Here is a 27,838-nt window from a genome sequence, read left to right on the forward strand (position 1 = left end):
TAATTTTTTTGGTTCCTTCCTTTGATGTAAGATTTAGGCGAGGTCTACACTACACCTGGAAGGTCTGGTTAGGGAACGCAACATCAGTTATGTAAAATACGTAGCTGAAGTCATCTTACCTTAAGCTGAGGTTGGCACCATCTTCACAGAGGGAAGCTGATGGGAGCAAATGTTTCTTTCAGCTTCCCTTACTCCTCACCAATGCCAGGAGTACTGGCATTGGCTGGAGCTACCCTCAGTGTTTGATTTATGGGTCTTACCTAGACCCGCTAAATTGAACTCTAGAAGAATGAGCTCTGGCATGGCAAGTGAAGATGTGCCCTTACCAAGTGTTCATAAGGAACTAATACAATTCCCAGGTATTCTCCTATCTGAAGTCCTGGCTATGTCATTCTTATCACTGCCTTAGTTCAGTAAGCATGTGGTTGGATATAGTGGCACAGTTGGCATGTGTCAGCCAAGTGCTGTTGCCTGTGAATCTGCAGAGTGGTTCTGAGATTAATTTTAACCTGTTAGATAAGAGGATTGCTTGTATAACATGGCAAATAGGGTAGGCCAATGGATTTCAGATCTCTTGCCTGGGCAAGAGTGAGTGCAAATATACTTTAAAATCACGTACACCATGGACCATCTTTTTATATGTATCCTCTATTATTGTTACTTTCAAAAGCATTCTAGGTTCAAAGTTGTTTTTAAACATTTTAATATGAAAAAAAGCATTTAAATTTAAATGGAACGATTGACTCAAATTGTTTCTTTGCATTATAATATGATAATGTAATTTTATTTACAAGCATCAACTTTCAGTTACGTTTTTCTGAAAATAAATGAGTCTGATCTAAAGTCTACTGAAGTTACTATAATGTACCATTGATTGCAAAGGGCTCTGTATCAGGCTCTATAAAAAGATTTTCCTATAGTTGTTTTTCTGTCTCATACTTTTGAGTTTTATTTATCTAGCATGTTAGAAGTGTGTTTAAACAGCTATACTTAAATATCTCATTACTAATTTTGTTTTGAATTGAACTTTGAAACTATGTACAGTATTTGACAAATACATTTCTCTATAGAAAATACAATTGAAAATTATTTACAATTTTCCTTTCTACATACTTCTGTCTTAACATTTAACCCAACTCAAAATGTTTCTCTTACTCCTATTTGCAGAACCAAGATGGATCATGTATCCAATCAGTCAGTCTTATTCTTAATCAGGATCCCAAGAGGCAAGTGACTCTGACTCATTCAGGAGATGTTTTGATATATGATCAGTACAAAATTAGCCTGCCCTATTCGGATGGTAAGGAATAATAAATACCTAAGTAAATAATGCATAGCAAGCACCAAAGCAGTACTTTAAAAACCATGTGTATGAATTATGTTTTTGCCTTTTGGCACATTGCTAATTCCCCATAGGATGGCATCCATTGGTGTTTCACTAACTAATTGTCATGGTATTTCATGCCTTGATTAATTTTTAGTACTATGCCAGAAGCCTTTCACATGAAGATAAAGTATACTGTACCAGTGGCAGGCCCAAAGTCTATCATTCAGACTACAAGGGTCTTTAATTGTGTCCTATAAGCAAAATTCTCCCCAGTCTTCATTATGTGTCTTAATTCTGACTTGTCTCCTCTCCTTACTTACACAGAACTCATAGCAATATTAGTGGGAATTCTAGCTCTCCTTTACATAGCATATGGCTGCTGAAACCCAGCAGAGGAGTTTTGTCTTAAGTTTGGGTTTCGTATTTTCTTGCCTCAATCCAGTGCATTTTTAATATATTGCATATTAAATCAAAGCCCCATCCTGTAAGAATCTCTGTGACTTCAGTGAGAGCCTAAGGGCACTCAGCATCTTGCAGGATCAGGGTTCATGGGAATTGTCCAAAATGTCTATGCTTCATGCAGTAGACTGCCGCTGTTATGATGATGTCACCTGCATACAGCTGATTATCTGAAAAAAATGTATTTTTAAAACTATTTGATGCTACTTACTCTTTATGAAGTTGCCAGTGATCCTTTGATGTGTTTTTACAAAACTTGAGAGACTGTATCAAGCTCATGAGACAGTAAAAGCCATCCTATCCTCATATGATGAATCACTGTTGCTCTTTTAGATTCAGAATATGGAAAATATAAGTGACATAAAATAAAATTCATTATTGAAAGTAGGACTAGGTTCTTAACAAATTTTCATTTTCTTTCAACTTACCTTTTTTCCCCCTCTTACCTTCCCCACCAGATTATTTTGAAATAAGGAAGCTCTCCTCTGTGTTTTTGCAAATAAAGTCTCGCATTGGACTACAGATACTGTATGACAGGCAAGGGCTAAGGCTCTATCTTCAAGTTGATGACCGATGGAAGGATGATACTGTGGGCCTTTGTGGAACCTTCAATGAGAACATGCAGGATGACTTTTTGTATGGCCGATTACATTATTTTTTTCATATGTGTAGAGTGGTATAGAAAATATACATGCTGAAGTTTCTTGGACAGATACCAATAATTTGACTTCATATTTCCCCTTCTTCTCCCTCAGAATGCTGGAACTGAGAAGTTGGTTTTGGTTTTCTAGAAGGGGAAACCTTTAAGACACTATAAACCACATTGATGTTCATGTCTTTTGTAATGAAAATAATCATATAAAATTCATTAGAATATAAACAAATCCTAGTACGGATTGCACCTTTATAAACCAGAACTCTCTGGTCTGGTTCCAGGATCAAAGAGACCCCACATGCTGTGGGAGATGGGGGGGATGGTGTGATGTGTGGGGTGGGGGAGTGGGAGCCTGTGTGCAGCTCAGCAGGGCTGTGGGGACTGCGAGCTGGCACATGGCTTAGCTGGGTTGTGGGGGAACCATGAGAGGGGGCAAGGCAGGGACTGGGGTTGGCAGGAGGTGAGCCAGAAATGACCTCCCCTGGTCTGGCAAAATCCATGATCCAGGACCAGTCAGGTCCCAAGGGTACCGGACCGGGGAGGTCCAACTGGTAGTTCCTAGGCATACTTTATTTGGAATCTTGTGCCTGAAAATGTCTCTCTCCTGAAGGACTTTCTTCTGCTTCCTTGTGAGCCTTTTCTTATCTCTTTTCAGATCCTTCTCCCACTACCATTCTAATCTCCTTTCTCCAACAGAGTCCCCATTGTGCTGAGTTTTGCAGCCCAGCAGTAGATTTCAAAATGAATTTGCCTGTTGTTTGATCTTCCCTCTGCTGTGAATGCCTTAGAGTTGCCTGAGCCTCCCAGTGAAACATAGTAAAATCTGGTCAGTTTTGCTCTGAAGTCAGTGTGTAGTTTTGCAGACCCAGCACAGTGAAGTGTCTTCAGGATGAAGAAACAGTCTACTGAGCAGGGAGAAAATGAAGGGAAAAGAATAAGGAGAGGGTCAACTGAACAGAAAGGGGTAGCAAAAAGTAGATGATAGAGACATTCTTCTGATCTATCAGAAAGAAAAAAAAAGAATACTTTCTATTAAAGCTGGTAGAAAAATGCAAACCTTTTTTCACACATAAATGTCCCTAATTTCATTGAAAACTTTTAGAATTATTTTTCCCAACTAGCTCTACGCTTTATTTTAAAGATACAAAGAATCATCAGGTAACAAGGCCTAGATCACACTGGGATATACTATAAATTTGCCAACTGCATTTACAAGATGCCAAGATATTCTTACATTCTTAAAAGTTTAATTCACAAACACCAGATGTTTGCAACACACCTTTCATTTTCCAAACCATCTGATCTGTAACACACACCATCCGTATGGGGGTATGTCTACACTACAAAGTTAATTCGAACTAACAGACATTAGTTCGAATTAACTTTGATAGGCGCTACACTAGCGCTCCGCTAGTTCGAACTTAATTCGAACTACCGGAGCGCTTAGTTCGAACTAGGTAAACCTCATTCTACAAGGACTAAGCCTAGTTCGAACTTACTAGTTGGAATTAAGGGGTGTGTAGCCCCTTAATTTGAACTAGTGGGAGGCTACCCCTCCCCAGCTTTCCCTGGTGGCCACTCTGGCCAACACCAGGGAAACTCGTCTGCCCCCCTCCTGGCCCCGGAGCCCTTAAAGGAGCATGGGCTAGCTACAATGCCCGTGCCAGGTGCAAGCCTGCCAGCACCCAGCTAGCAGACCCTGCACCTGGCACGGCTCGAGCCAGCCACCTGATGCCCCCCAGCCCTCCGCCTCTTCCCAGGACCAGGCTGGTGGCTCCCGGGAGCTTGCCCAGGACTGCAAGAGGCGGGCTCCTGCCTGGTCCAGTGCGGACATTGTGGACCTCGTCCATGACCTCCGCACTAGGCACAGGAAAGCGGCCGTCTATGGCAGGAGAGCTGCCAGCCTGGCCACCCAGGAGTAGGTTTGCATGAAAATCAAGGTGGTCCACTGAGACCCCCGACCCTGAGCCCTGAGCTTAGAATGGCCGTACTGGGTCAGACCAAAGGTCCATCTAGCCCAGTAGCCTGATGCCCTGCCGGCACTGCTTCCGGCCATCCTTAACCCCGGTTCAGGGTCCACTTAATGTGGACATGCTAGTTCGAATTAGCAAAACGCTGATTCAAACTAGTTTTTTAGTCTGGATGTGTTAGTTCGAATTAGCTTAGTTCGAATTAACTAATTCGAACTAATTTAGTTCGAATTAGCGCTGTAGTGTAGACGTACCCTGGGTGACAAATGGTTGAAATGTGACAGCTGCACCATACTGGGCAGATTACAACGTTTAAGTATAAAACCATAATTGACAAATCATAATGTGTTTAAGGGGCTTGCTCAGTGTGTGAAGCAAATGGTCTGGTTATGCAGTCTCTTAGTGTACATCTGCTTGGCAGTAAAACACCTGTGGTGCAGCCATGGCTTGTCCGGGTCAGCTGAGTTGGGCTTGTGGGGCTCTATCTATGGGACTAACAGTTGCTGTGTAGGTGCTCAGGCTGGATCCTGGGCTCTCAAACCCAGTCAAGGGGGCAGGTCTCAGAGCCTGGGCTCTGGCCCAATCTCCAGTGTCTACAGTGCAATTTTTAGACTTGGTACCGTGGTTTACCCACAACCCCCTGTGCATCCCTAATTAACCAGTAGCAGGTTGCGAACCTAGTTGATTTGCTTCATTTAGTTTTCATTAAAATTCTGATTTGTGAATTATTGCGTGATGCCCAATGGTGAGCATGCAGAGATCATATAGGGGAGAGACTCAAGTGAGGGTGGATGTGTGTGGTTATGGCTAGGACCCTGCACAGATACACAGTTTTATCCGCATCTGCATCTATATCCGCAAAACTGAGCAATAGATATCTGCATCCACATCTGCGGATGAGGAGACCCATGGATATAAAGTGCATATCCTCAGTTTTACAGCCCCTCAGTATGAGCCCCTTGAGCCTACGCCTGCTTGCATGGGCCAGCTGTGCATGTTTGACAGCTGGGCAAACATAGCCACAGATTTTCAAGGCCAGTTCTGCTCTCACTTCCCATCTAGGGAAAATGATACTGGGTCTCACGTGCCCCCTTCCTGCCCTTTCCCTTCCTGAAATCTACAGGCTCCTGGTCAGCTCCCCTCTTTCCTTTCTAGCCTTCTGTCTGCTGTTTGGGGTCAGGGTGGGGAGGGGTTGGGTCACGGTGTGTGTGTCTGTGTGTCTGTGTGTGCGTGCTTGCGTGCAGAGCTGCAGGCTGCAGCTCCTATCCTGCTGGGTTGGGCCTGAGAGAGCTATGCAGTGAGAGAGGGATGCTGAACAATATCTTTGTGGACTGTGGTGCCGGTGATGGGTTATGTTGTGAATTTGTGACCTTTTCAGTGACTGACCTTTGCCTTTCAAAAGATCTCCAGTAGGAGTCCCTGAAAGCACTCCTCAGCTGTTTGGGAACTCTTGGAAAACTTCATCGGCATGTGCCTCTGGGTATGATCATTCACCTGTGGACCCTTGTGATATCCACTTACAGGCAGGTGAGCAATGAGGATCCGTCATTATTTGTCTGACACCAACATGTTTCATTCTGCTTGGACCTCTGAGCCCAAGTCACAAAAGCTAAACAGCTATTTTTAGTGCATTAGTACACTTGATTCCAGATGCTGATAGATAAATCTACCAAGGCCCAGATCCACAAAGTTCTTAGGTATCTAAGTCCCAGTTTTAGCTTCACTGTGAACCACATAACTGCTTGGCTATTGCCTAATTCTGTAGGCACCTATGCTTCTGTCTCTGGACACGTGCACTACTGCCTTACCCTAGGCTGCCAGGTACCTCTCTGACCCCTAAGCTCCAGAGCAAGATACAGACTGCAGGGGAAGAGGCGTTTGTCTGTCTAACTCACGTGCAGGCTTTGATCCTATAGGTGTACTCGGAAGCTGCCTGCTGGATTTGGTCGCATTTGAAATGGATGTGCTGCTGATGCCAACCCTATAACTTTTAGCACAGTGGTTAGAGCTCTCATCTGGGGTGCAGCAAAGCCAGGGTCCAGTTCCACTGCTCCAACAACTATGTAGCTTCAACGGGAAAGATTCTGGGAGCCACACACCAGAATATCCTCTAGCTCTGTGGTTACAGCCCTCCCCTAAGTAGCAGGAAATGGCTGTTCAAATCCTTTTCATGGTTTAGGCAGCAGGGAGGGCTGGGCCTCCCACAGATCAGGTGAGTGCTCTAACCACTGGGATTTATGTTATAAACTGGGTACCATAAGCACCATCCACTTTGTGCAGTGTTAAGCAGCTACCACTACCTTCTCCTCCCCCTATAATTTTATGTGGAGTGAGGCAGGTTGCCTAGCTCATGCTCACAAGAAATGACTTGGGCGTGCAAGCTGCTTGACTCTGGGAGTGGGGAGGGTTTCTTTTGGTGGATGACTAGCATAAATAGGCATCTCCCTGTAGCCTAGACTTGGTGCTTATTTCTGTGACAGGGTCGGACAGGTTTAGGACACATCCTTCTCATTAGCACCTTCCATTGGCTAGTGTAGGCTTTGTGGATATCAGTGTTATCCTGTGTTTTTTCCAAGCTCAGCATCACAGTGCCTAAGTGCCTTTATGGATTCAGACCAGGATGGGCTAAAGGGCCTCCGCAGGCTGGATCCAGCTCACCAAGCAGGTACATCCAGCCCACAGAGGCCCTACCACTCTCCCGCTCCAGGCCAATTTCGGTCTGGGGGTGGGGGGAGTGTGCAAAGCCAGGAGCACGTGGTGCTTGGAATTGCCAGGCGCTCTGATATGGTTGGAGGAGGCTTTGCGTGCTCCTCTACCCCCAGACCAATCAGAGCCTGGGGGCGGGGGAGCATGTGAAGTTTCCTCCACTCTATCCCCGCCCTGCGAGCAGCGCGCAACACTTAAAAGCACCATGCACTCCTGGCAAGGCAGGAGAAGATTTCATGCACTCCCCTACCCCTGGGCCCTGATTGGCTTGGGGGCAGGGGAGCACGTGAAGCCTCCTCCCACCCTGCCAGGAGTGCGTGGTGCTTTTAAACACCATGCAGGGTGGGGGAAGAATGTAGGAAATTTTGCACGCTCCCTTGTCCCCAGGCCTTGATTGGCCTGGGGGCAGGGGAGAGTGGGAAGTCTCCTCCCAGCCTGGGGCATGTGCTCAGACACCTAAAGGGAAGGGCGAGGGGGCAGGCTGGCAAAGGTGCCCCTCTACCCCCAGACCAATCATGGTCTGGGGGTGGAGAACCTGGAAGTATCCCAGCCCTACCCCGCCCCTCCCCTTTCACCTGAGTCCCCGGGGTGGGGCTCGCGGCCACTTCAGACATTTTTTAAGTGGCCTCCAGCAAAAAATTATTGCCTACCCCTGATTCAGACCTAACTGCTTCTTCAGCAATCAGTGCAGCTCCTATTGACAGCAATGGAAGTTGCACATATACATCTACTATAGAGTAAAATATGTTCATAAATTTCCTGCTATGCTCTGTTTTAATAAACAACACTACTTCCTCCCGTAAAAACGCTAACAAGCGTTAATAGTTTTGGAACTAAAATTTTTTTTAATATGTTGCCTTAACAGCCTCTTATGCAGCAGAAGCTTGTAGCATCATTACAAAAGAACTCTTTGCTGCGTGTCACACCTATCTGAGTCCTGTTTCCTATTTTGAGCAATGTAGAAGGGACACCTGCAAATGTGGGCAGATTTGTTTGTGCTCTGCTTTAGCCAATTATGCTCATCAATGCCGAAGACATGGAGTAATAATAGATTTTAGATCTAGCATCCCAGACTGTGGTAAGTTGGCTTTCAGTTCAGACTAATGTTTTAATGTCAGGTTTTATGCATGGCAGTGAGCAAGCTAAATGGAATGTTGCCTATTTCATATATGGGGCCCATGAATTATACTCCATTCTTGTTATACATGGTACTAGGACAAAAGTCCTTTTCTCACCAAATCAGAATAAATGCTGTCATTTATCAAGTCACTCATAACTCTGTTCTCCCACTCACACATCATCATATATATTTTTTTGATTGCTTGTTCATGTGCATTCCAATAAGGAGTGTGTGTGTGTGCACAGTAGCCAGAAGATTTTTCCCCTAGCAGCTAGCCTGAGCACCCTTTGGAGGGCACTCAGTATAAAGCCCTGCTAACCCACACCCCTCCTCGATTCCTTCTTTCTGTCAGGGATGGTAGCTGGAATTTCCCAACACTCTACGGCTGTGTCCAGACTCAGGGTTTTTTTCGAAAAAAGTAGCCTTTTTTCGAAAAAACCTCACCTGCGTCTAGACTGCAGCCGCGTTCTTTCTAAATTAAATCGAAAGAACGTGGCTTTTCTTTCGATGGCGGTAAACCTCAATTTACGAGGAAGAACGCCTTCTTTCGAAAGTTCCTCTTTCGAAAGAAGGCATTCTTGAATGTAAATAGGGCTTCTTCGAAAGAGAGCATCCAGACTCACTGGATGCTTTCTTTCGAAAAAGCAAGCCGCTTTTTTGAAAGTTCAACGTGCAGTCTAGATGCTCTCTTTCGAAAGAGGCTTGCAGTCTAGACATAGCCTACAAGCATAGCAATCATCCTTTTCTAGAGTTCTTTCTTGCTAGCATGAATTGTGGTTAGTGCATAGTTTGGAGTTAGACTACCTTTTTGGGAGAGTTGTTGTCTCCCACATGTCTCAACTCTGGAGCATATCTGGGTCTCTGGGCTTCAAACCCTGTGAAACCTGCATCATGTATATGCCCAGAAGAGATCTCCACTGTTCGTGTTGTACTTAGGAGGGGGTCACCAGAAAGATTGTTGTGCCATCTGTAAAACTCCAGCCCTGAATATGAAAGGATAGAAATCAATGCCTGAAGGTTTTGCTAATGGAGTCTGAGCCAGGGTTGATGGGACTCTGTGTCGAGTACCTCTCCCTCAGCATGGAGCGCCCTGGCATGTCAGCCTGGCTGGTACCAGGAAAGGACAGGGCCTCGTGGCACTGTTTGAGTACATGTGCCGCAAGCAAGCAAGCAAGAACCGCTGCCAGGCACTGGTGCCACTGAAAAAGAAGAGGCCAGACAGAGAATGATATTCCACTGCGAGGCCTAAGGAATCAGCCCCTGTGAGATCTGAGTCATGCCATGCTAGTGCAGCCTCACCGCCGCTGCAGGTCATCCCCAGTGGGGATGGGCGGTTATGTCTGGACTCTCGGCCACTGATGCAACGCTAGGAGCTGCACTTTCCCTTGATGCTGGAGGCTTTCAGCGCATTGCAAGAGCTGCTGCATTTAATGGTACCATTCTCCCCACCCAGACAGATGTCACTGGCATGAGTCCCATCCTCCTGTCTCCTCCTTTTGGAGAGGAGCCTGCCATGATGGCTTGTCAGACTTAGGATGGGGAGCCCATCTGAGAGACCTCAGGACACACTGTCAGAGAGCTGAGAGTGGTGTGCCTTGCAAGGCAGACCTTCCAGGCACACCAAACAGGGCACTGCATAGCAGTTATGATGGAGAGCAGTGTTCCCTCTAAGCTGAAGGGCAGCACAGCTTCACGGGTGATTAATCACCCCTGCCCATTCAGAGGCTCAGGGCTCTGTGCAGGGAGCTGACTGACTGAGCAGGGCTGATTAATCACCTGTGAAGCTGTGCTGCCCCGCAGCTTAGAGGGAACACAGATGAACAATCCAACAGAAATGTTCTAGATCAACAAACACACTCCTCTCCCCTGTTCGCGCTCTGGGACTTCTGTGTAAAATGTACAGTACACTTGCAAGCATGGGACCTCTCTGGGATACAGAACAAGCTAGTTGACCAGCTCAGCAGGTCATTTCCTGGGTGCAAATGGTCCCTTCACTTGGACGTTGCAAATTCAGTCTTCCAGAAATCGGGGTTTCCCCAAATCGACCTATTCCCCATTCAACACCAAAGGCATTGTCAGCAGTTTCACTCTTTTCAGAACTACTGCCCAAGCTCCAGCATAGATACATTTCTCCTTCTATGGTAAGGTCATCTCCTTTATGCCTTTCCTCCCATACCACTTGTCCGCAAGTTACTCCTCCAGATCCAGAGGGAATAGCTCAAGTTATAGTGATAGCACTAGCTTGTCCCCATCAGCACTGGTACACTTCCCTCTTAGACATGTCCGTGGAAGCCATGGTGACCCAACCGCTCTTGCTAGACCTTCAGACACAAGACCATGGTCACCTCCAACATCCGAACTTCGAGTTGCTGCCCCGCATAGCATGGATGGTCAATGGCTGAACCCAATGGAGTGTTCCTGCTGAGACCAGGTCAGATAAATCCTCCTTGGCAACAGGAAACCCTCTAGGAGGGCCACTTACCTCACTAAGTGGAAGAGATTTTCAGTCTGATCAGTGCAACATGGTTTGTCCCTGATGCTGGCCTCAGTGCTGCTCCTTCTGGATACCTCCTCCATCTGAAGCACCAAGGACTTTCATCTTCATCAATATGGGTGCACTTAGGGGCCATATCAGCCTTTTACCCAGCTGTGCAGGACTGCTCAGTGTGTGCAAATCCTATGGTAGATTGGTTCCTAAAAGAACTCAACAGACTTTACCTTCAAATCTGCCAGCCCCTTCCCTGCCTGGGACCTCAACGTAGTCCTTTCTAGGTTGAGGGGACTGCCATTTAAACCATTCGTGACATGCTCCCTGTTCTACCTTTCTAACAAGCGGGCATTCCTGGTAGCAATAACTTTGGACGGAAGGATATCTGAATTCAGGGTCTTAACATTGTAGTCGCAGCTCCACGTGACCCAGGACAACTTTCTGCTGATATTCCACCCCAGGTTGCATTCTAGCAGCCAAGAACAAAAGCTCCATTCTCTGGATGTCCACAGAGCACTGGCCTTTTACATAGAGAAAACGAAACTGTTCAGAAAGTCGGTCTAGTTATTCATAGCTGTGGCAGATGGAATGAAAGGCCAGCCCTGTATCATCAATGCATTTCATCTTGGACAGCGTCCTGTGTTTGTGAATGCTACAATCCTGCAGAAATGCCTGCAGCTCCACGCACTGCGCTGTCCACCAGGACACAGGCCTGCCCCACAAAATTCCTGGCACAGATCCCTGCTCATTAAATCTGCAGAGCGGGGACCTCATCCTCCATCCACACTTTTGCCAAGGATTATGCAATCACCCATCAGGCCAGAGGAGATGCAGCATTTGCGTGAGCCGTGTTCCAATTGGTGCAAGACTTTGACACCTGAACGTGGGTCTGAGAGTCACTGGATTGGAATGCACATGATCAAGCACTCGAAAAAGAGAAGAATAGTTACTTACCTACTCACAACTGTTGTTCTTTAATATGTGTTGTTCATGTTCATTCCAACACCCATTCCTCTTCCCTTCTGTCGGAGCAGCTGGAAAGAAGGAACTGAAAAGGGGATGGGTCAGCAAAGCTTTATTTCAGGTGCTATGAGGGTGCAACTCCAGGGGATGTCTAGGCTGACCTTACAGGTAGCTGCTGCAGAAAATAAGCTTCTGGCAAGCATGAGTGTGTGCACGCACACACCTGATTGGAATGGACGCCAACAGCACATCTTGAAAAAGAACAGTTGTGAGAAGGTAACTTTTTTCTGAGAGTCCAAGGCTGAGATGTTTTCAAAGCAGGCTAGGGAATCTAGACACATCTTCCATTATTTCTGTGTATCTCAATCTCCTAAACTGCTTTGAATATCTCATCCCAAAGGTCTGTATTGGTGCAGTTCATGGGATGGGTAAATGGCTTCTGGTTCTCTGTACTCAGAGTGGGGCTCTGGATTTTTTTATAAGGTTCACAATATGACTCTCTGATTGGAGTTGAAAGTGAACCTATTCCTATGGGGTAGCTTAGCAGTTCCTGTTTAGATAGTTCCCAGCCCTCTCTGCATCCACCTCCTCAGCAATCACTGGAACCTTCTCTTAGGTGACATTAGAGTACAGGCAGTGCGGATATCCTGTGCAGTGGTGGTGTTGGGATTTAAATCCACGAAGAAGGGTAAGCGTGTGCAGATGTCCCCAAATTAGTAAATTTCTATTTAGATTTGAATGTCTAGTGCAGAGAACTTAAACTCCCAGCCTATGGGCCATCCCCAGCTGGAGGAATTGTGCAATCTGGCCTGGGAGTGCTGCTGTGCAGGGGTGGGCAGCCTGTTCATTACTGTCCTTCAAGCCCCACCCCTTCCCACCACCGCCCTGTCCTCTTCTCCCCCCGTGCACCCAGTCCCCAGAGATGTGGCTTTGGGGATCACTGGGGGTGGGGAGCGGGAGAGGGTGATCCTGGAGGTCAGGCTTCCCTACATTCCCTGAGGTAGCACGAGCCACAGGGAAGTGGAGTGCTGCAGAGTGAATGCTCCCACTGAATGCGCCGCTTCCCTGAGGCTCTTGCCACTGCAGAGAGTGCGGAGGTCCCAGCCACTGCTGCGATGCGGTGCCAGGCCCCCCAGGAGATCACCAAAGCTGCGTCCAGGCTGGGGGGGGGCAGCAGCAGCAAGAAGTGGTGCTTGGGGAACAGTAACAGACAGGCTCCCCCTCCTGTCCTGCGGAGACTCCAGTCCGGATTGTGCAATTGCTCTGTTTGGGTTTGGCTCGCGGGCTGGGTGTTTGAGACCCTTGATCTAGTGGTACAGAGAGTTGCTGATAGTGGACCCGCTGCCTTTACATATGAAATGACTCAAAACCACTTGAACTTCTCCTAAGATGGAGTTTGGATAGGCTCCACAAACATTGGTGGGGAATGTTTTCATAGGCTTCATTAACTCCTCTTTCCCACCAATCTCAACAGCCAGCTTCCTTTAAGTGTCTTCAGACTCATGGCTTATGAGAATGTGGAGGATGATCCCTTTGGAGTTAGTTTATATTGAAATTTTGTGTATACTCAAGAGGCTGGTTTGCTTTCAGCCACTATGCACTGAATTTGAGGATTCTGTCCATATGTTGTCCATTCACTGTGAATGGCATTCCGAATCAATTCTCTCCGATTCTAGGTATACTGTGTGAGAAGGTGGGATTGGTGCCAGTTCAAAATACATTAGATTTTCTCTTTTGGATATTAGGAAACAGCAGTTGTCAGAATTCCATGTAATTTTAACACCCAGTTCATTTATGAATTAATGTGTTGATATCATAGCTGTGCATGGCAGCAGAAATCCACATTTGAAAGATGTGAAATCCTCCAACAATTCTTTAAGAACCTGAGTCTCTGGTAATGGTATTCAATCCCTCAGTTAGTGGAACTACCCTAGACTGCATGTGTCCCTGACTATTGTCTTGTGGGGCATGTAAACAAAATTTCAGATTGTGTGACTCAACAGTTGTAAAACACCAACATTTTCCTCGGATACCTCATTATGTTTTTGTTTAAGATGTGCACTGCTCACTCATTTGAGAGCCAAACATGCTGAGAGTTATAAAGACACAAAAGGCCAGAGTCTGTTCAGTTACACCAGGGTAAATCTGGATTAAATGTACTGGCTTAATTGGATTGACATTGGCTATACAACTGTGTAATTTATATCCTGTGGTGTTATAATAGCAATTTTAATGCAACAGGGAGCCAAGAAATAATGAAGTTTTATCAGAAAATGTGTTGCCCTAAAAAGACTTATGAGATTGGAGTGTATTTGAATCTCTTGCACTGTAATTAGAGAGATCTATTTCATTTGGATAGCTCTTTCATGTGAAGACACAAAGGAGTACAGTACCTGCATATCTACCTGTGGTCAAACCTGCCAAACATTTTCAATGCCAGAGACATGCAGCAGTGATTGTGTTGAAGGTTGTGCTTGTCCTGTTGGAATGTATTTGAACAGCAAGACTGAAAGATGTGTACAGAGGTAGGTATAGCTTGCATCACTGACAGTAAGTACCACTTTAAATGTGAACTTTTATATTGTCAAATCAAAGAGAGAGGTTAGAAACTATGAGTGGCTTTTTTGTATTCTGTAGAACAATATACATCTCCCCTAGATCTGGCAGACTTTCAGCATCACATAGAATCGTGTTAATGAGGAGGTTTACAATCCTTTGACTCTTAAACTCAGCCTATCCAGTTTGATGTGCTAGTTTGAAAGGCCAGTTCTTAGCAATGGGGAAAGCAAGGAAAAAAATATTCTTTCCTAAGACAGTTTTTATATTTTTTCTCTCCACTGAATTTCAAGTAATTCCACATATAGTTCTGGTGCCTTCATACTTCATCTGCCCTTCGGGATGGGAGTGCCTTATTTATGGGGTCTTTTTGTTGTTCAATAAAATTTACCCTGCAGAGCAGACCACCCCTATGCAAAGCTGAAATTTTAAAGCTCCAGGTCTTTTAACATGGTATTGATGATGATCACTCTTCACATGCTGGGTGTTTTTGAACATCAGCAAGATAAGGGTACAGACTTTGCTAGCATTGGTGATTTGATGTGGAAAGCAGTCAAATACTATCGCGAAGAGCAGCAGTACCTAGATAGATAGACAGACAGACAGGCAATGCTGTGCTGTATCCTGTTTTATTTATCAGCTATAACAAAATTGTGCATTTTCAGTTCTTTTATTCATCTAAATAAATGACTGCTGCCAATATTTGGTGACTCTTGACCAGATTTGACTTCAAATGTGTTACTCATTTACACTGATGCAGCTGGGATCATACTGCCATATATTTTTTGAGCATAAAAAAGCATATAGGCTATGTCTACACTGGTGTGATCTTGCGCCAGAGATATGCAAATGAGGCTAAGCGTGGAATATCGCCCAGCCTCATTTGCATATCTCATGAGCCGCAATTTTTGCAGAAGAGGCTCTTGCGCCAGAAGGAGCCTACACTGCCCCTTCTTGCACAAGAAAAGCCCTCTTGCGCAATGCCGTTATTCCTGAAAATAATCAGCATAGCGGCATTGCACAAGAGGGTTTTTCTTGCACAAGAAAGGACAGTGTAGACAGCTCCTTCTGGTGCAAGTGCCTCTTCTGCAAAAATGGCTGCTCATTCAATATGCAAATGAGGCGGGGCGATATTCCACGCTTAGCCGCAGTTGCATATCTCCGGCGCAAGATCATGCCAGGGTAGACATAGCCTTCAAGTATAATCTAAGACTGTCAAGCGATTAAAACAATTCATCCCGATTAATCGTGCTGTTAAACAATAATAAGAATACTATCTATTTAAACATTTTTTGGATGTTTTCTACATCTTCAAATATATTTACTTCAGTTACAACACAGAATACAAAGTGTATAGTACTAATCCCGGGCTTTGTGTTGTACTGCCCTTTTGAAACAATGCGGTGGCATTTCAAAGAGGCAGTGCCGCACAGTGGATCCCGGGTTCTGCACTGTGCTGCCCCTTTGAAATGCCATGGCAGCGTTTCAAAGGGGCAGTGCTGCATGGAGCTGGGGGTCATCTGGGGCTCCAGCTGACCCTGGGCTCTGTGTTGCGCTGCCCCTTTGAAGCGCCATGGTGGCGGCATTTCAGAGGGGCAGCATTGTGCTGATTTTGGGCTCCATGCAAAACACCTGCGATTAATGTGTGCTAATTGTCAGCCCTAGTAAAATCCTAGTCCAGTGTTTCTCAATGTGGGCCTTCTTTGAGAAAGCTAATGGGCCCATGGTGCTTTGTTTACCTAAAGAGTCTGTAGCCATAGAGCCTCATGGCTCCCACTGACTCCAGCTGATGTCAGTGGAGCCAGGATTTCACCAATGGAGTGTAAAACAATAATACAGGTGGCTGCTGAGAGCACGTGCAGTATTTAAGCCTCTCTATTGCTGTGTGAGGGGGTCACACCACCGTAGCGGGGGTCCGTCGTCTGTTCCCGGAATCAGTCCATTCCGCCCGCACAGGCCTCCGCTCACGTGGCGTTTCCCCTCTGGAATCTTCTGGTCGCGTTGCTCTCTTCACTACACTGCCCTCCGGCAGTGCCCAAGTCACTCGCTCTGAGCCCCCCTTCCGGGGGTTTGGTGTCTCTCCAGCAGGCCTGTCCGCAGGCCTAGCAGGCTGGCCGGTTGGCTGTCCGAGCACCCTGGCCCAGCCTAACTCTCTAGCCCTGCCCTAGCTCCAGAGAGCGTCCTGCTCCCTCGGCAGCCAGGCTCACACCCTTGCCGCAGGCCTAGCAGGCTGGCCGGTTGGCTGTCCAAGCGTCCTGGCCCAGCCTGACTCTCTAGCCCTGCCCTAGCCCCAGAGAGCGTCCTGCTCCCTCGGCAGCCAGGCTCACACCCTTGCCGCAGGCCTAGCAGGCTGGCCGGTTGGCTGTCCAAGCGTCCTGGCCCAGCCTGACTCTCTAGCCCTGCCCTAGCCCCAGAGAGCGTCCTGCTCCCTCGGCAGCCAGGCTCACACTGCCTTGGCTGAAGCAGCCCTGCCCTTTTATAGCCCCCAGCTGGGCCTTAATTGGCCAACGCCGCCCAGCTGGGCTGAACTCCCCGGGGCTGCTCCAGGCTGGGGTTTGGCTCTTAAGGGGCCAGTACAGGGCAGCTGAAATATAGAAAAGTCACAGTTTGGGGAATTAGGGCCATAAAAAACAAATGGAAGTCAGGAATGTACATGATTGCAGTCCTAGGTTTTCATGGATTTCTAATTGGATGCATAAAGAATCTTACCTTCCATGGGGTCTATCGTTCACCAACAAACAATGGCCACCTGGGAACCCCAGAATCTGTCTTCTGATCAGAGTCACAGAAAACAAAAGGGATACTTAATTTCACTTAATAAAGTATTAACTAATTCCTGATGAACATGGGGTTAGGAGAGAGAATATGTAGGGCAGAATGGCTCTCCCCTCTGCTCCAGCTGTATCTCTTTCCATACAGCTGTACACATTTTATATGTAAGGAAAAGTGGTGGCCTCATGTATCTCTCTCATGGCATTCTCTGTGACTGTGTTCCAGCTTTTCCATGCAGTGGGCTGTCGAGATTTGCTTCCTTTTAAAAAAATGGTAATTTATGATTTTTAAAAAGATCCTAGAATAATAAAGTCATCATGGATTATTATCACTTCTCTTTTTATCTTAAGTAGCTACTTCAGATTTTTTTCACATTGCTACCGATTATATGACCTTTGCATAGAAGATAAGGTCAGAAAGTTGCTGACCTTACTTTCAGGGTGCCACATCTCAATGCCCTTTAATAACAATAACATGTTAAGGATTTTGTCCAATATGCCATTCAGAATAAGATCACCAGCTTTTAGAATGGCAGTAATTAATGGTCAGTGTGAAATTTTTTTCTCCTTCATATCTGTCTTCTAATTTGTTATGTACATGTTTCCATATGATCACAATTATTTGTTTTTCTCCTCCGTAGGAATGAGTGCCCTTGTTATTTTCAAGGAATTGAATATCCACCTGGAGAAAATATCATCACATCTTTGGGCAAATGGTAGGGCATGCACCTTGTTTAGTTTTTTTTTCTCCTTATGTCTCTATCAAGTCATTCACCCTATCCTATTTTGTGTCTCAGTGTGAAATGTATAAACTAACTTTGAAATGTCCATGACTTTCTGCCTATCTTTGGACAGCACTCTTCCTGTGGAATCCATGTTTCTCCCTGCTGTGCTTATCCTTCATCTCCTGTAAGTGGGCTCCACAACAGAGTAGAAAAGTGTGCACATTAATGGTGCAGAGAACCTTGATTGAGCTCCACCCCATCCTGGCTTTCCTCTTTCAGTCTTGCTGGACTGGATCCTTGCTGAACTCACTTGGGATCAGGGAAGTAATGTGGAGGCAGAGTTCCCATCCTGCCACAGATGAAGGCTAGTGAGCAGGGGGCCTGTATTCTTGAGCCGCTGAAGTTGGTTAACTGTAAACTATAACTCAAGAGCAGTGAATGCCTCTCCCCATCAAGGTGTATGTTATTTTCCTTCCCACAGTTGCCCTTTGATTCCCAATATATTCATAACCTTGAATATGAAAACTTTTTGAATTATTCTGAATGCTACCAGATGTGTCCTTTTCACCCATTAATTTTACCTAGAAAAGGTAAATTAGGGCATGGCCAAATTTCAGCAACCTCAAACATCCTGTTTTATTTTCATGTCATTTATTTACAGGCAGAACAGATTGCTTTGTCTCTGAAAAAGCCTGGCTGGTTAATAAAACACGAGTTAATTTTTGAAGTCTGATTTCCCATTTACCTGATGAGGCATCGATACTGGCAGAAACTCCATAGCGTAGTGTGAATGCTTGCCAAGCCTTCTCATGCACGCTTGCACACCAGCAAACACACTGACCCAGATAAATATTTAAACTGTTCTTTGACTAAGTCTGTCTTCATTTTGGGGGCCAATACTGCCTCTGACTTCATGCCCATGAGGAGTGTATCCTGGCACAGAGCTGGGCCATTTCTGCTATGCATGCAAAAGACAGGAGGGTGCAGAATGTAGTGGTGAGGTGCACTACCTGAGGGAGCCTTCTGGACATGAATATTTCCTACTCAGGATTTGCCACTCTGTGCACATACTGGAATTATCAGACAGCTGAGTTCCGCTGACTGAAATTTTTAAGTTCTAAGTTCAAATTCATCTCTCTGTTGACTTCAGTGACGTTGCATCAGTGATGTGGACCCTTGTATTTTAACTAGAAGCATCTTGTTAAATGTAGCATATTGGACTATGAGTAGTGGATTTTACAACACATTATGAGTAGACTTCTTAGGATATGTCTACACTACCCCGCTAGTTCGAACTAGCGGGGTAATGTAGGCATACCGCACTTGCAAATGAAGCCCGGGATTTGAATTTCCCGGGCTTCATTTGCATAAGTGGGGAGCCGCCATTTTTAAATCCCCGCTGGTTCGAACCCCGTGTAGCGCGGCTACACGGGGCTCGAACTAGGTAGTTCGGAATAGGAATCCTAGTCCGAACTACCTAGTTCGAGCCCCGTGTAGCCGCGCTACACGGGGTTCGAACCAGCGGGGATTTAAAAATGGCGGCTCCCCGCTTATGCAAATGAAGCCCGGGAAATTCAAATCCCGGGCTTCATTTGCAAGTGTGGTATGCCTACATTACCCTCCTAGTTCGAACTAGGAGGGTAGTGTAGACATACCCTTAGAGAGTTGTAAGATTCTCTTGCTTGTCTCCTGGTTTGTCATGGTTTCTTCTAGCAACATTTTAACATGGATTTATGCATGTCAATTGAATGCAGAGACTTTCTTGTGTATGAGTTACTGTATGGACAGAGGGTCTAGAAGAAATGGTCAGATCCAAGAGACATTCTAGAGTAATAGTGTCTATTTACGTGGTTGATCACTAAGAAAACTGCAAAACAGAACTGAATATGTTTACTACTGCTATGTACTTGCTAAAAATCAGGGTCTTTAACAGGCTCATCCAATTCTCTTTGTTCTAATTGTTCCCTTGGTCTTCTCCCACTTTTAGATTTGTGTTCCTTTTATGCTTGAAACAGGCTCTTATCATTAACTTTCTGCTAAGTGCTCTTCCTGTCTTTTTTTTCTAACTCCTTCTTTAAAACCCCACTCAGTGTGATACTCTCTCACATCCACAAAAACACCCTCCCCTTCCATCTTGTACCGTTTTTCCATATTTTTCTCTCTGAGTTAGATTGCAAGTTCCTTAAGACAGAGCCCGTACTTTTAATGCATTTGGATAATTGTGCAAAACATATGTAGCTCCAGCTATAATATTAAATTGGCAGTAGTACAGGCAGAGGTATTTTTGATATTTTGTTTATTGGCTGCTTAGCAGAGGTGAAATGAAGAGACCACAACTCTCTCAGAAGAATATGTGAATAGTAATGAAATTCATTGGCTGAAATTCTCCATCAATAAAGCACAGTATCTGAATTAGGACCAATACTGAGTCACTATCAAATTTGCTACTGTTTCATCAAGTAGTAGACTGTTTTGGCTGGAGTTAGACAGGTACAGATAGTGCCACAGTCTGTAATGCTGCTTTGCATAATGTTTGCTGCAATTATTGCTAATGCTGTAATGTGAGAGGAAGCTTTCACTGTGACTATTCTGTATCACCCCAGTTAGTCGCATGTTGCCTCTTTGGGGTATGCACATACAAAACAGTGGGAAATACTGACTTCAATTATTATTATTTTCTTAGTAGTAAGGGAATACTGTAAGTGGTTGTGTTTTTCTTCAGTCCCTCTGATGCTGAAAGCTTGGCATATGAGCCCCTCCCCCCACTCTTCTGACACATTGTAATTGAAACCTTTATTCATAAAAGTCTTAATAAAAGTCAGGTGTGAATTGAAAATCCAGTGAAATATTCTGTACTGGACATTTATTTAATGAGCTAGGTTAGGAACAGTTAAGAAGTAGCAGCAGCATGGTAATGCTGCCAATGAGCTTTGCTTGCGTTGGAAAAAAAGAGGAATATACATAGGCTGAGAGTCTGGAAAAATTAATAGTTGTAGTTACTAACTTTTTCTGGGATTTATTTTCCTTTTTCATTGTGTTTCAGCCTTGAATGAATTTTGTTTAGTAGCGTGTGATGGTAGGGCTGGGGAGATGAAGTCTAATGATTTTATTTTGTATAGGACACCATTTTATCTTATTGGACTGGCAGGGCTCTGAGCTATCTTTGGAGACTTTTGGGATTTCATTTCATTCATTAGTCTACTCTTCAGCAGTTTTTTGGGCTTCTAGTGAGAAAAATCAATTGAATTAATATTTACAGTAGTTGTTTTGTAAAGAGTAACTATTCACTCTATTTAGGAGGGGCTTTCTCTTACCATAATTGAAGTCTAATGAATAGTTTGCTACAGATCTATGTGTGTGTGTTTGTTTTTATATTGTAGTAACATATTTTAATGTAAGATGTGTATGATACACTGTTTCACATAGAAGGTTTGTTTTTACTGTCATAGTAGTCAGTGATAAAATTCCCATTTATATCCATGGGTAGAGCCCTGCAAATCTGCACATATCGATTGGTATCCTCATTCATGGATATGGATGTGGAAATCTGTGGCTCGTTTTTGTGGCTACGGATGTGAATACAAACTGTGTGTCCACACCGGGCTCTATCCATGGGACTGGACCTAGTAATATAGTAATATTTTTGTGTTAGTCCTCCATGGGCTCTATTCTTTAAACTTAGCATTTGTACTAAATAATGTTTGTTTGTTACAAGGACTGTTCTATTCTTTTAATACATATGTAAGCACATATATAGACTGAAACTTTGTTAGTGCACATACATTAGGAACCTTCTGAATAAGACAACACAAAGTCCCTTATTGGTTATATTTATGTGCACATATTTATATAATTATTTTATTTTGAGTAATATTTTGAACATTTTTTCAATTCTAGATTAATGGTAATATTTCACACTTTATTGATTTTAATTACAGCTTAATATAATTGCAGCTTAATATGTTTTTGTTGCAGCCATTGCAAAAATGGGATGATGAGTTGCGAGAACAACATTGGTAAGTGAAAAAGACTCACTAAGACATGGAAAAGAGATGACTTAAACAGATCCTCCTGTTTGTCTCATTCATTATAGAGGGACACCGTGAGGGCATAAAGGCCCATGCAAATCATCAGTTGGCAGGACTGGAGCCTTACATTAGAAATGTATCCTATGGTATAGCTAAAATTAGGGTTAGAATAAAACAATAGAAGCTACCTGTGAAGATTTGCGTTTTATCAATATTTTAATATAGCAGATTGTTTTCCAGTTGATAATTCAACCTAAATTCATTATGTAATGTAAACAACAGTTCCTCACATGGAGCAAACATAGTCCCAGTTTTGTCTCTCAAAATGTTGGAAAAACTGGACATTTCCAATGTTTTTACTAACTGACATTTTGTTCCCCTCACAGTTCTAGTTAAGTACTATTTCTGTACCATCCATTTTACTTTCTTCTCAGAGTAGCATAGATATCACAAGAATTATAATGATGTGTAGGATTAATAACAATAACTTCTTGTGCTATAGTGTCTTTACTCTGACAAGTAGATCCTGAGATTGTTAGGGGCTGGGCTTTGTGAAAATTTTCCATTTCATTTCACATCATAGGGTACATCTCCACTGCAGAGCTATTTCGGGATACCAGAAGTATCCCGAAATAGCTATTCCATATCTATTGAAGCAGCCTGTTATTTCAAAACAGATTTAGAAATAACGGGTGGCTTATTCCAATGTCCTGGTAACCCTCCTTCCACGAGGGTTAAGGGGCATTTCGGAATAGCAAGTTATTTTGAAATTGGTGCTGTATAGACAGCGCCAAATTACAAAATAAGCTGTATAAATATACACTCAAAATAAGCTATGCAATTTGTGTAGTGCAAGTTGCATAGCTTATTTTGAGCTAAGGGTGCTGTGTAGATGAACCCTAAAAGACTAACTTGCTGTGAGGTGCAGGATGTTTCAGTTGGTTTTGAAACGGCTGATTCTTGACTCTCTAGTCTAAGGAATCATAGTGCAGGTTGTCACTGCAAACAGTGCGGGATACAGCAGTCTCCTAGCTGTCTGCTGCCACACTCAGAGTCTGAAGGCAAGCACTGTAGATGCTCTAAGTGCTGGATTCTCCAGGATTTATCCCTTGATTTCCCCCAAACACTTGCACAGCTCTAGTAACAGAGGATTCCTTTGTTAGGGCTGCCAGAAATAAACAATAAAAATAACCCAGGCATAATTCAACCCTGTGTTCTTGCTCTGCCTGTCATTGAATCCCTGCCAGCAATAGGGGAATCTCAGCCCAATCTTCATTCCCAGCTCTCAGGCTACCTGTCAACCACCATTCCCACCACAGCTAGCTCCCAGCTCCTGCTCACATGTAGCCCTTTGGCTCCGTTCTGAGCCAGAACCTCTTGTGCTGCATGTAGTATTGCCCGTTGCTGTGCTTGAGGGATTATGGAACGTTCTCCGGCCTAGCTGCTGAACTTGGAGGGAGCAGTGCTGAGGTTCATTAGAATACATTAATCTTTGTCCCTTTCTTTTCCAATTGAATCAGACTCACAGTGACTATATGGCGTTAACTATCTGACCAGGAATTATAGATGAAACCATCCCCATGACTGGTCAAATTAATTTCTGCTTTAAATCAGCACTTATTAATTTTCAAAGCTTTCTACTAAATTTGAAGCTTCAGGAATGATGAATGTCTGTGCTATTTTGTTTTCCAGTACAAGGCTGCCCAGAGGGCCAGATCTATGTTAACTGTAGTAATCCACGAGCTAATATGGAGCTTAGCAGAGAGAGAACCTGTGAGAATCAGCTGCTAAATCTCACCTTCTCCGCACATCTTCCTTGTCTTTCAGGATGTGTTTGTCCACAAGGGTAAGTCCAAAGCAACCATGCCTTTCATTGCACCAGCAACGATGGCTATACTCCAGAGTGGGCAGAGAAGCCCAAGAGGGTTGTGTGTGTAGCCCAGGAGATATTTTGTTTACCTGTTGCTCATGTAGAAATACCAGATTCTGCTGGTTTCCAGGCAGTTTTTACTAAAGTGACACGCATGTAAAGGAAGGGCATGTGAAGTGATGTGTGTGCTGATTACACAGCACATTGACTGTGGGAGCTGGGCTTTCCCTCTGCATCCAATCGAAGTGCTGCTAAGGTTTGATTGGCACACCCTGCAGATTCTAAGTACACAAACACAATTGCTAAACTATCCTCTCTCAGGAGACTGTCTCGATTACGCCACTGAAATGAAGGAGAGCCACTCACACGGCTCCCTCACTAGCCTACGGTTGCCCATCATTGCTGTCCTCTTGGTAGGAAAAGTCGAATAGTGAATTGCTTTGTGTTGCTTTTATAGTGGTGAAAAACACAGCACTTACTACTCAGAGAACTTCTGATGTCAAGGGGAAAAAATTCTGTTTTTAAGGACTCGCCAGCCAAAAGGCATGTTCCTCTGGAGAGCCCAGATGGATGAGTGATGTCAAATATCTAATACCGCATAATAAAGATGAGGCCAGATGGGTTTGCAAACATAGCCAGGGCTTATGCTGATCCTGTGCTAGCAAACGTGTTATATATTTTTGGCATCAGATATGCTGCATTGGTTTGTGAGTGAAAGCTGTTATAGAGACAAAGGTGGAGATTCTGAAGGGCATGATTAGCACTTAGTACCCAAATTCCATTAGATTCCAATGGGAAACAAGGCTTGTCTACATTTGAAATGGTTTCTCTGCACATTAAGCGGGGGGAATCATTGTCTGGCTTGTTGGGAAAGGTGCATGTCCCTTTAAGGGCCAGGAAGTGACTTTCTGCTGCAGCTGCAGACCAGATCAGTATGGGAAATGCTGGTCCACCTCACTCCCCTCTGCCCTCACCTCTGGTGACTGGAAGAGATGGGGAATTATATAAGTTTGTGTTGTTCAGGAAAAGCCCTGTTTCATGTGGACCAGGAAGAGCAGTAGTCCCCCTTCTACCTATGGAACTGGTGGAATGGTAGCTTTTGTCCAGATCTGATCTGGATGCTGAGCTGGCTGCTCCTTTTCAGGGGGGTTGGGAAGGAATTTTTTCCTCACCAGCAGATTAGCGAAGGTGAAGTGTTTTTTTTTTTTTAAACCTTCCCCACAGTAGAGTGGAGTGGGAAAATGAAAATGCATATCACACAGTATTTTTTCCACAGGATCCCTGCCTCATTCAGTGCACAGGATGGGTTCACAATGGGACAGAGTTATAAAATGATGTCACTTGGAGTAGGAGTTGCACTGAAAAATATAAGACTGTATTGATAAAGTAGAATTGACAGAAATATGTCAAATTTTTTCTATCAAAAATGTACTGCTGGATCCTGATTAGCAGGTGTCTCAGGGAAATACTTCCAACCTGTTACAGTCCCTGAGCTTACATATAATTTCTGTGAACCCCTTGTGGGACAGCAAAACCAGTTTCTGCACCCTACTAATTTTTTCTTATGAAATTCAACCTGGCTGCAACGGCTTGTGTTTTGGCCTCTTACACTGGAGACATTCATATAAATAGTCAAAAGGAAATGGGCACCTCATTTGTAATGCTCTCAGTGGCTTGTGTGACTTTAGCTGACTCAGTGTGGCACCAGAAATCTCCGTTGATGCTGCCTTGGAAGCTGGGTTTTTGAAAATTAATCTATCTTTAATCTTGGTAAGCAGAGGCATGTTCTCCAAATTACGTGTGCAAAGTCAAGACACACTGCGATTTCAACACTTCTTGCACTAAATTGCATTCATAGTTGATGTGTATGCATGGTCTCCATTTGCATTCCTCCAGGTCTGTTAGAAAAGAAGCTTTTTATGGTGCCTGCCTACAGGCGTACGGTGTAGTATTTGCTGGGGGAGGAAAATGGGTTGAGTTGGGAAGTTGGCAAAGGAAGGTGCTATCTTTCTGCAATAAGTCAGTTGAGCTGAAATATGGGCACAAAATCCTACTTTACAGTAGATCATATGTAATGAGTCTTAGGTGCCAAAAATGAATACTTGGGCAGATAGGAAGACTTAGAGTTCATTGGCAATTCTGGATGTCAGCAAGACACAATACTGCAGCAGGTAGACGTGAAGTCCATCTATGTTGTTAAATTATTTATGGACAGAAAAGTTTTCTGCAGTTATTTCTGTGACAGGAAATGGAACCGTCTGAACCACGTTAGTACTTAATATGTTAGTAATATATTTTTTCTTTTCTATTCTGATGAATGAGAGAATAACTTTGACTCATCAACACTTAAACATATCGAGGCCCCCTTTTCTTGTAGAGAAAAGCTATGGAGAGAGTTTACCTTTAATTTTGGGCCAGAGAAACTTCTTTGATTTAGTGGAGCATACAGTAAATGCAGATGAAAGCTGACAGGACATTAATTCTACTGTCTTGCCTCAGTGAATCAGTTATTAAAACTAGATCCGTATATCAGATTGCAGTTGGCATGAGCTATAGCTGGAATATTCTGTGGAGTTCAGGAAAAATCTTTACACTTGCTTTAAAAGTTACTGATTGATACGGTTCTGTTCTGCACCTGGGTGTATCCTCTTAGATGTAGAAATATCTCCAGATGAAGTCATTTAGAGCCTTGGGTGATCACCAGATCCGATTACTAAGATGTAGTGTGTGACGTGGAAAAAAAAGTAGTCCTGTAGCACTTTAGAGACTAACAAAAATATATAGAATCATGAGCTTTTTTGTGGATAAAACCCATTTCATCTGTGTAAAGTTGGGCTCCCAAAATTATTGGCCCAGTATCTCTACTGCTGCTCAGCTGAGCTTACCAGGATAGCTGGAGAGTGAACATTGTTATGTGAATTAGATAAAGTAGTGTTTGTAATATGCTTATTTTTTGGCAGATGTATCAATGTAACGTTCTTAAATTTGCACAAGTTCAGCACTCTGACTGGTGCCGAACCAGAGAATTTGTCGAACCATGGAAGGTCAATATTGTCTAACAGCATTACCAACACTTCCACAGTTTATGGGGTTCTTAGAAGACATTTAGGGGAAATTAGAGCTAAATAACAGAACAGCACACTGAAAGCCGGGATTGGTGACTGTAAATAAACTTTATAGGACTACAGGAGACTCGACCACACCCATTATAAGTGGACATCTGGCTAACTGAAATCATGCCAGACCACAGATGTTGCTGGACCAGTGTGTGCCAGTCTAGAGAGGTTCAACTATATTATACTTTATATAAACTGAGCCAGAACATTTGACCTGAATGATGAAATTGAATGTTGATCTGAATAAAGCACCCTGCTCTCTTTGAAAAACGGTCCCCAAAATTATTTTGTTATAATTCCTTCTGATACTTCCGTATTTAAATAAGAGTGCTGATTTAGTAACCCTGATTAGCTTTTGAATAACGATTGTTTCCTAAAGTCCAAAAACTGAAGCAGTTATTGGTCATCAATAAAAAAAGAAAAAAAATAAGATTTGTAGACATGATAGTTATAATTATCCTTAAAATAACACCTACTGACCATATTAAGCCATTCAGTCTTAGTTAAAATGGCAAACAGATGAGCTTAATTTTATAGAATTTTGAGACAATCTAGTTTACCTAAAAATATATGGTGAACAAATGCACACACCTGAAAATTAAAGATAAAGACACAAATATCAATTTTTGGAATTTTCTTTCCCTGTAATAGCCGAGGAACAGTATATAGACTGAGACTACTTTTGGGGTCAGAATCATTTTTCTTTATACTGGAAGGGACCTTTTGGAACACATAACTATTCACTGAACATTGAGTTTCCTCTAATGCATGTGTCTCAAAATCCTGGACGGAGCGATTGTGGTGGTGGTGGGGGGGGAGAGGAACTGTCCGTTACCGGCCCCCAAACCCAATCCCTTCCTACCATTGCCCTACCCGCTCCACTTCATAGCATCTCATCTCCCAAACACATGGCTTTGGAGATCGTTGGGGGGCCTTACGCTGCATGGTAGCTGAAGTAACGCCCTCACCCCCTTTGCACTCCCCACGACAGCACTGCTTCCTTGCAGCTCCTCGGGGAGGAGAAGACAGGGCAATGGTGGGAGGGCACGGGGTTTGGAAGTCGGTAATGGATATACTTCTTCCA

General features: G+C 44.0%; 1 protein-coding gene across 1 annotated transcript in view; it reads left to right on the top strand.

Annotated features, from left to right (window-relative positions):
• The window catches only part of OTOG (otogelin), a 172,790-nt gene that overhangs the window by 48,473 nt on the left and 96,479 nt on the right, over positions 1-27,838 (top strand). Inside the window, exons 16-23 of the mRNA XM_075928087.1 lie at positions 1,168-1,300; positions 2,245-2,422; positions 5,814-5,938; positions 7,983-8,195; positions 14,048-14,213; positions 17,657-17,731; positions 21,716-21,756; positions 23,461-23,614. Of these exons, the coding sequence (XP_075784202.1) occupies positions 1,168-1,300; positions 2,245-2,422; positions 5,814-5,938; positions 7,983-8,195; positions 14,048-14,213; positions 17,657-17,731; positions 21,716-21,756; positions 23,461-23,614 (1,085 nt within the window). The remainder of the gene's footprint in view (positions 1-1,167; positions 1,301-2,244; positions 2,423-5,813; positions 5,939-7,982; positions 8,196-14,047; positions 14,214-17,656; positions 17,732-21,715; positions 21,757-23,460; positions 23,615-27,838) is intronic.

The sequence above is a fragment of the Pelodiscus sinensis genome, chromosome 4 (assembly GCF_049634645.1).
Source record: "Pelodiscus sinensis isolate JC-2024 chromosome 4, ASM4963464v1, whole genome shotgun sequence".
In the NCBI taxonomy this organism is placed as follows: domain Eukaryota; kingdom Metazoa; phylum Chordata; order Testudines; family Trionychidae; genus Pelodiscus; species Pelodiscus sinensis.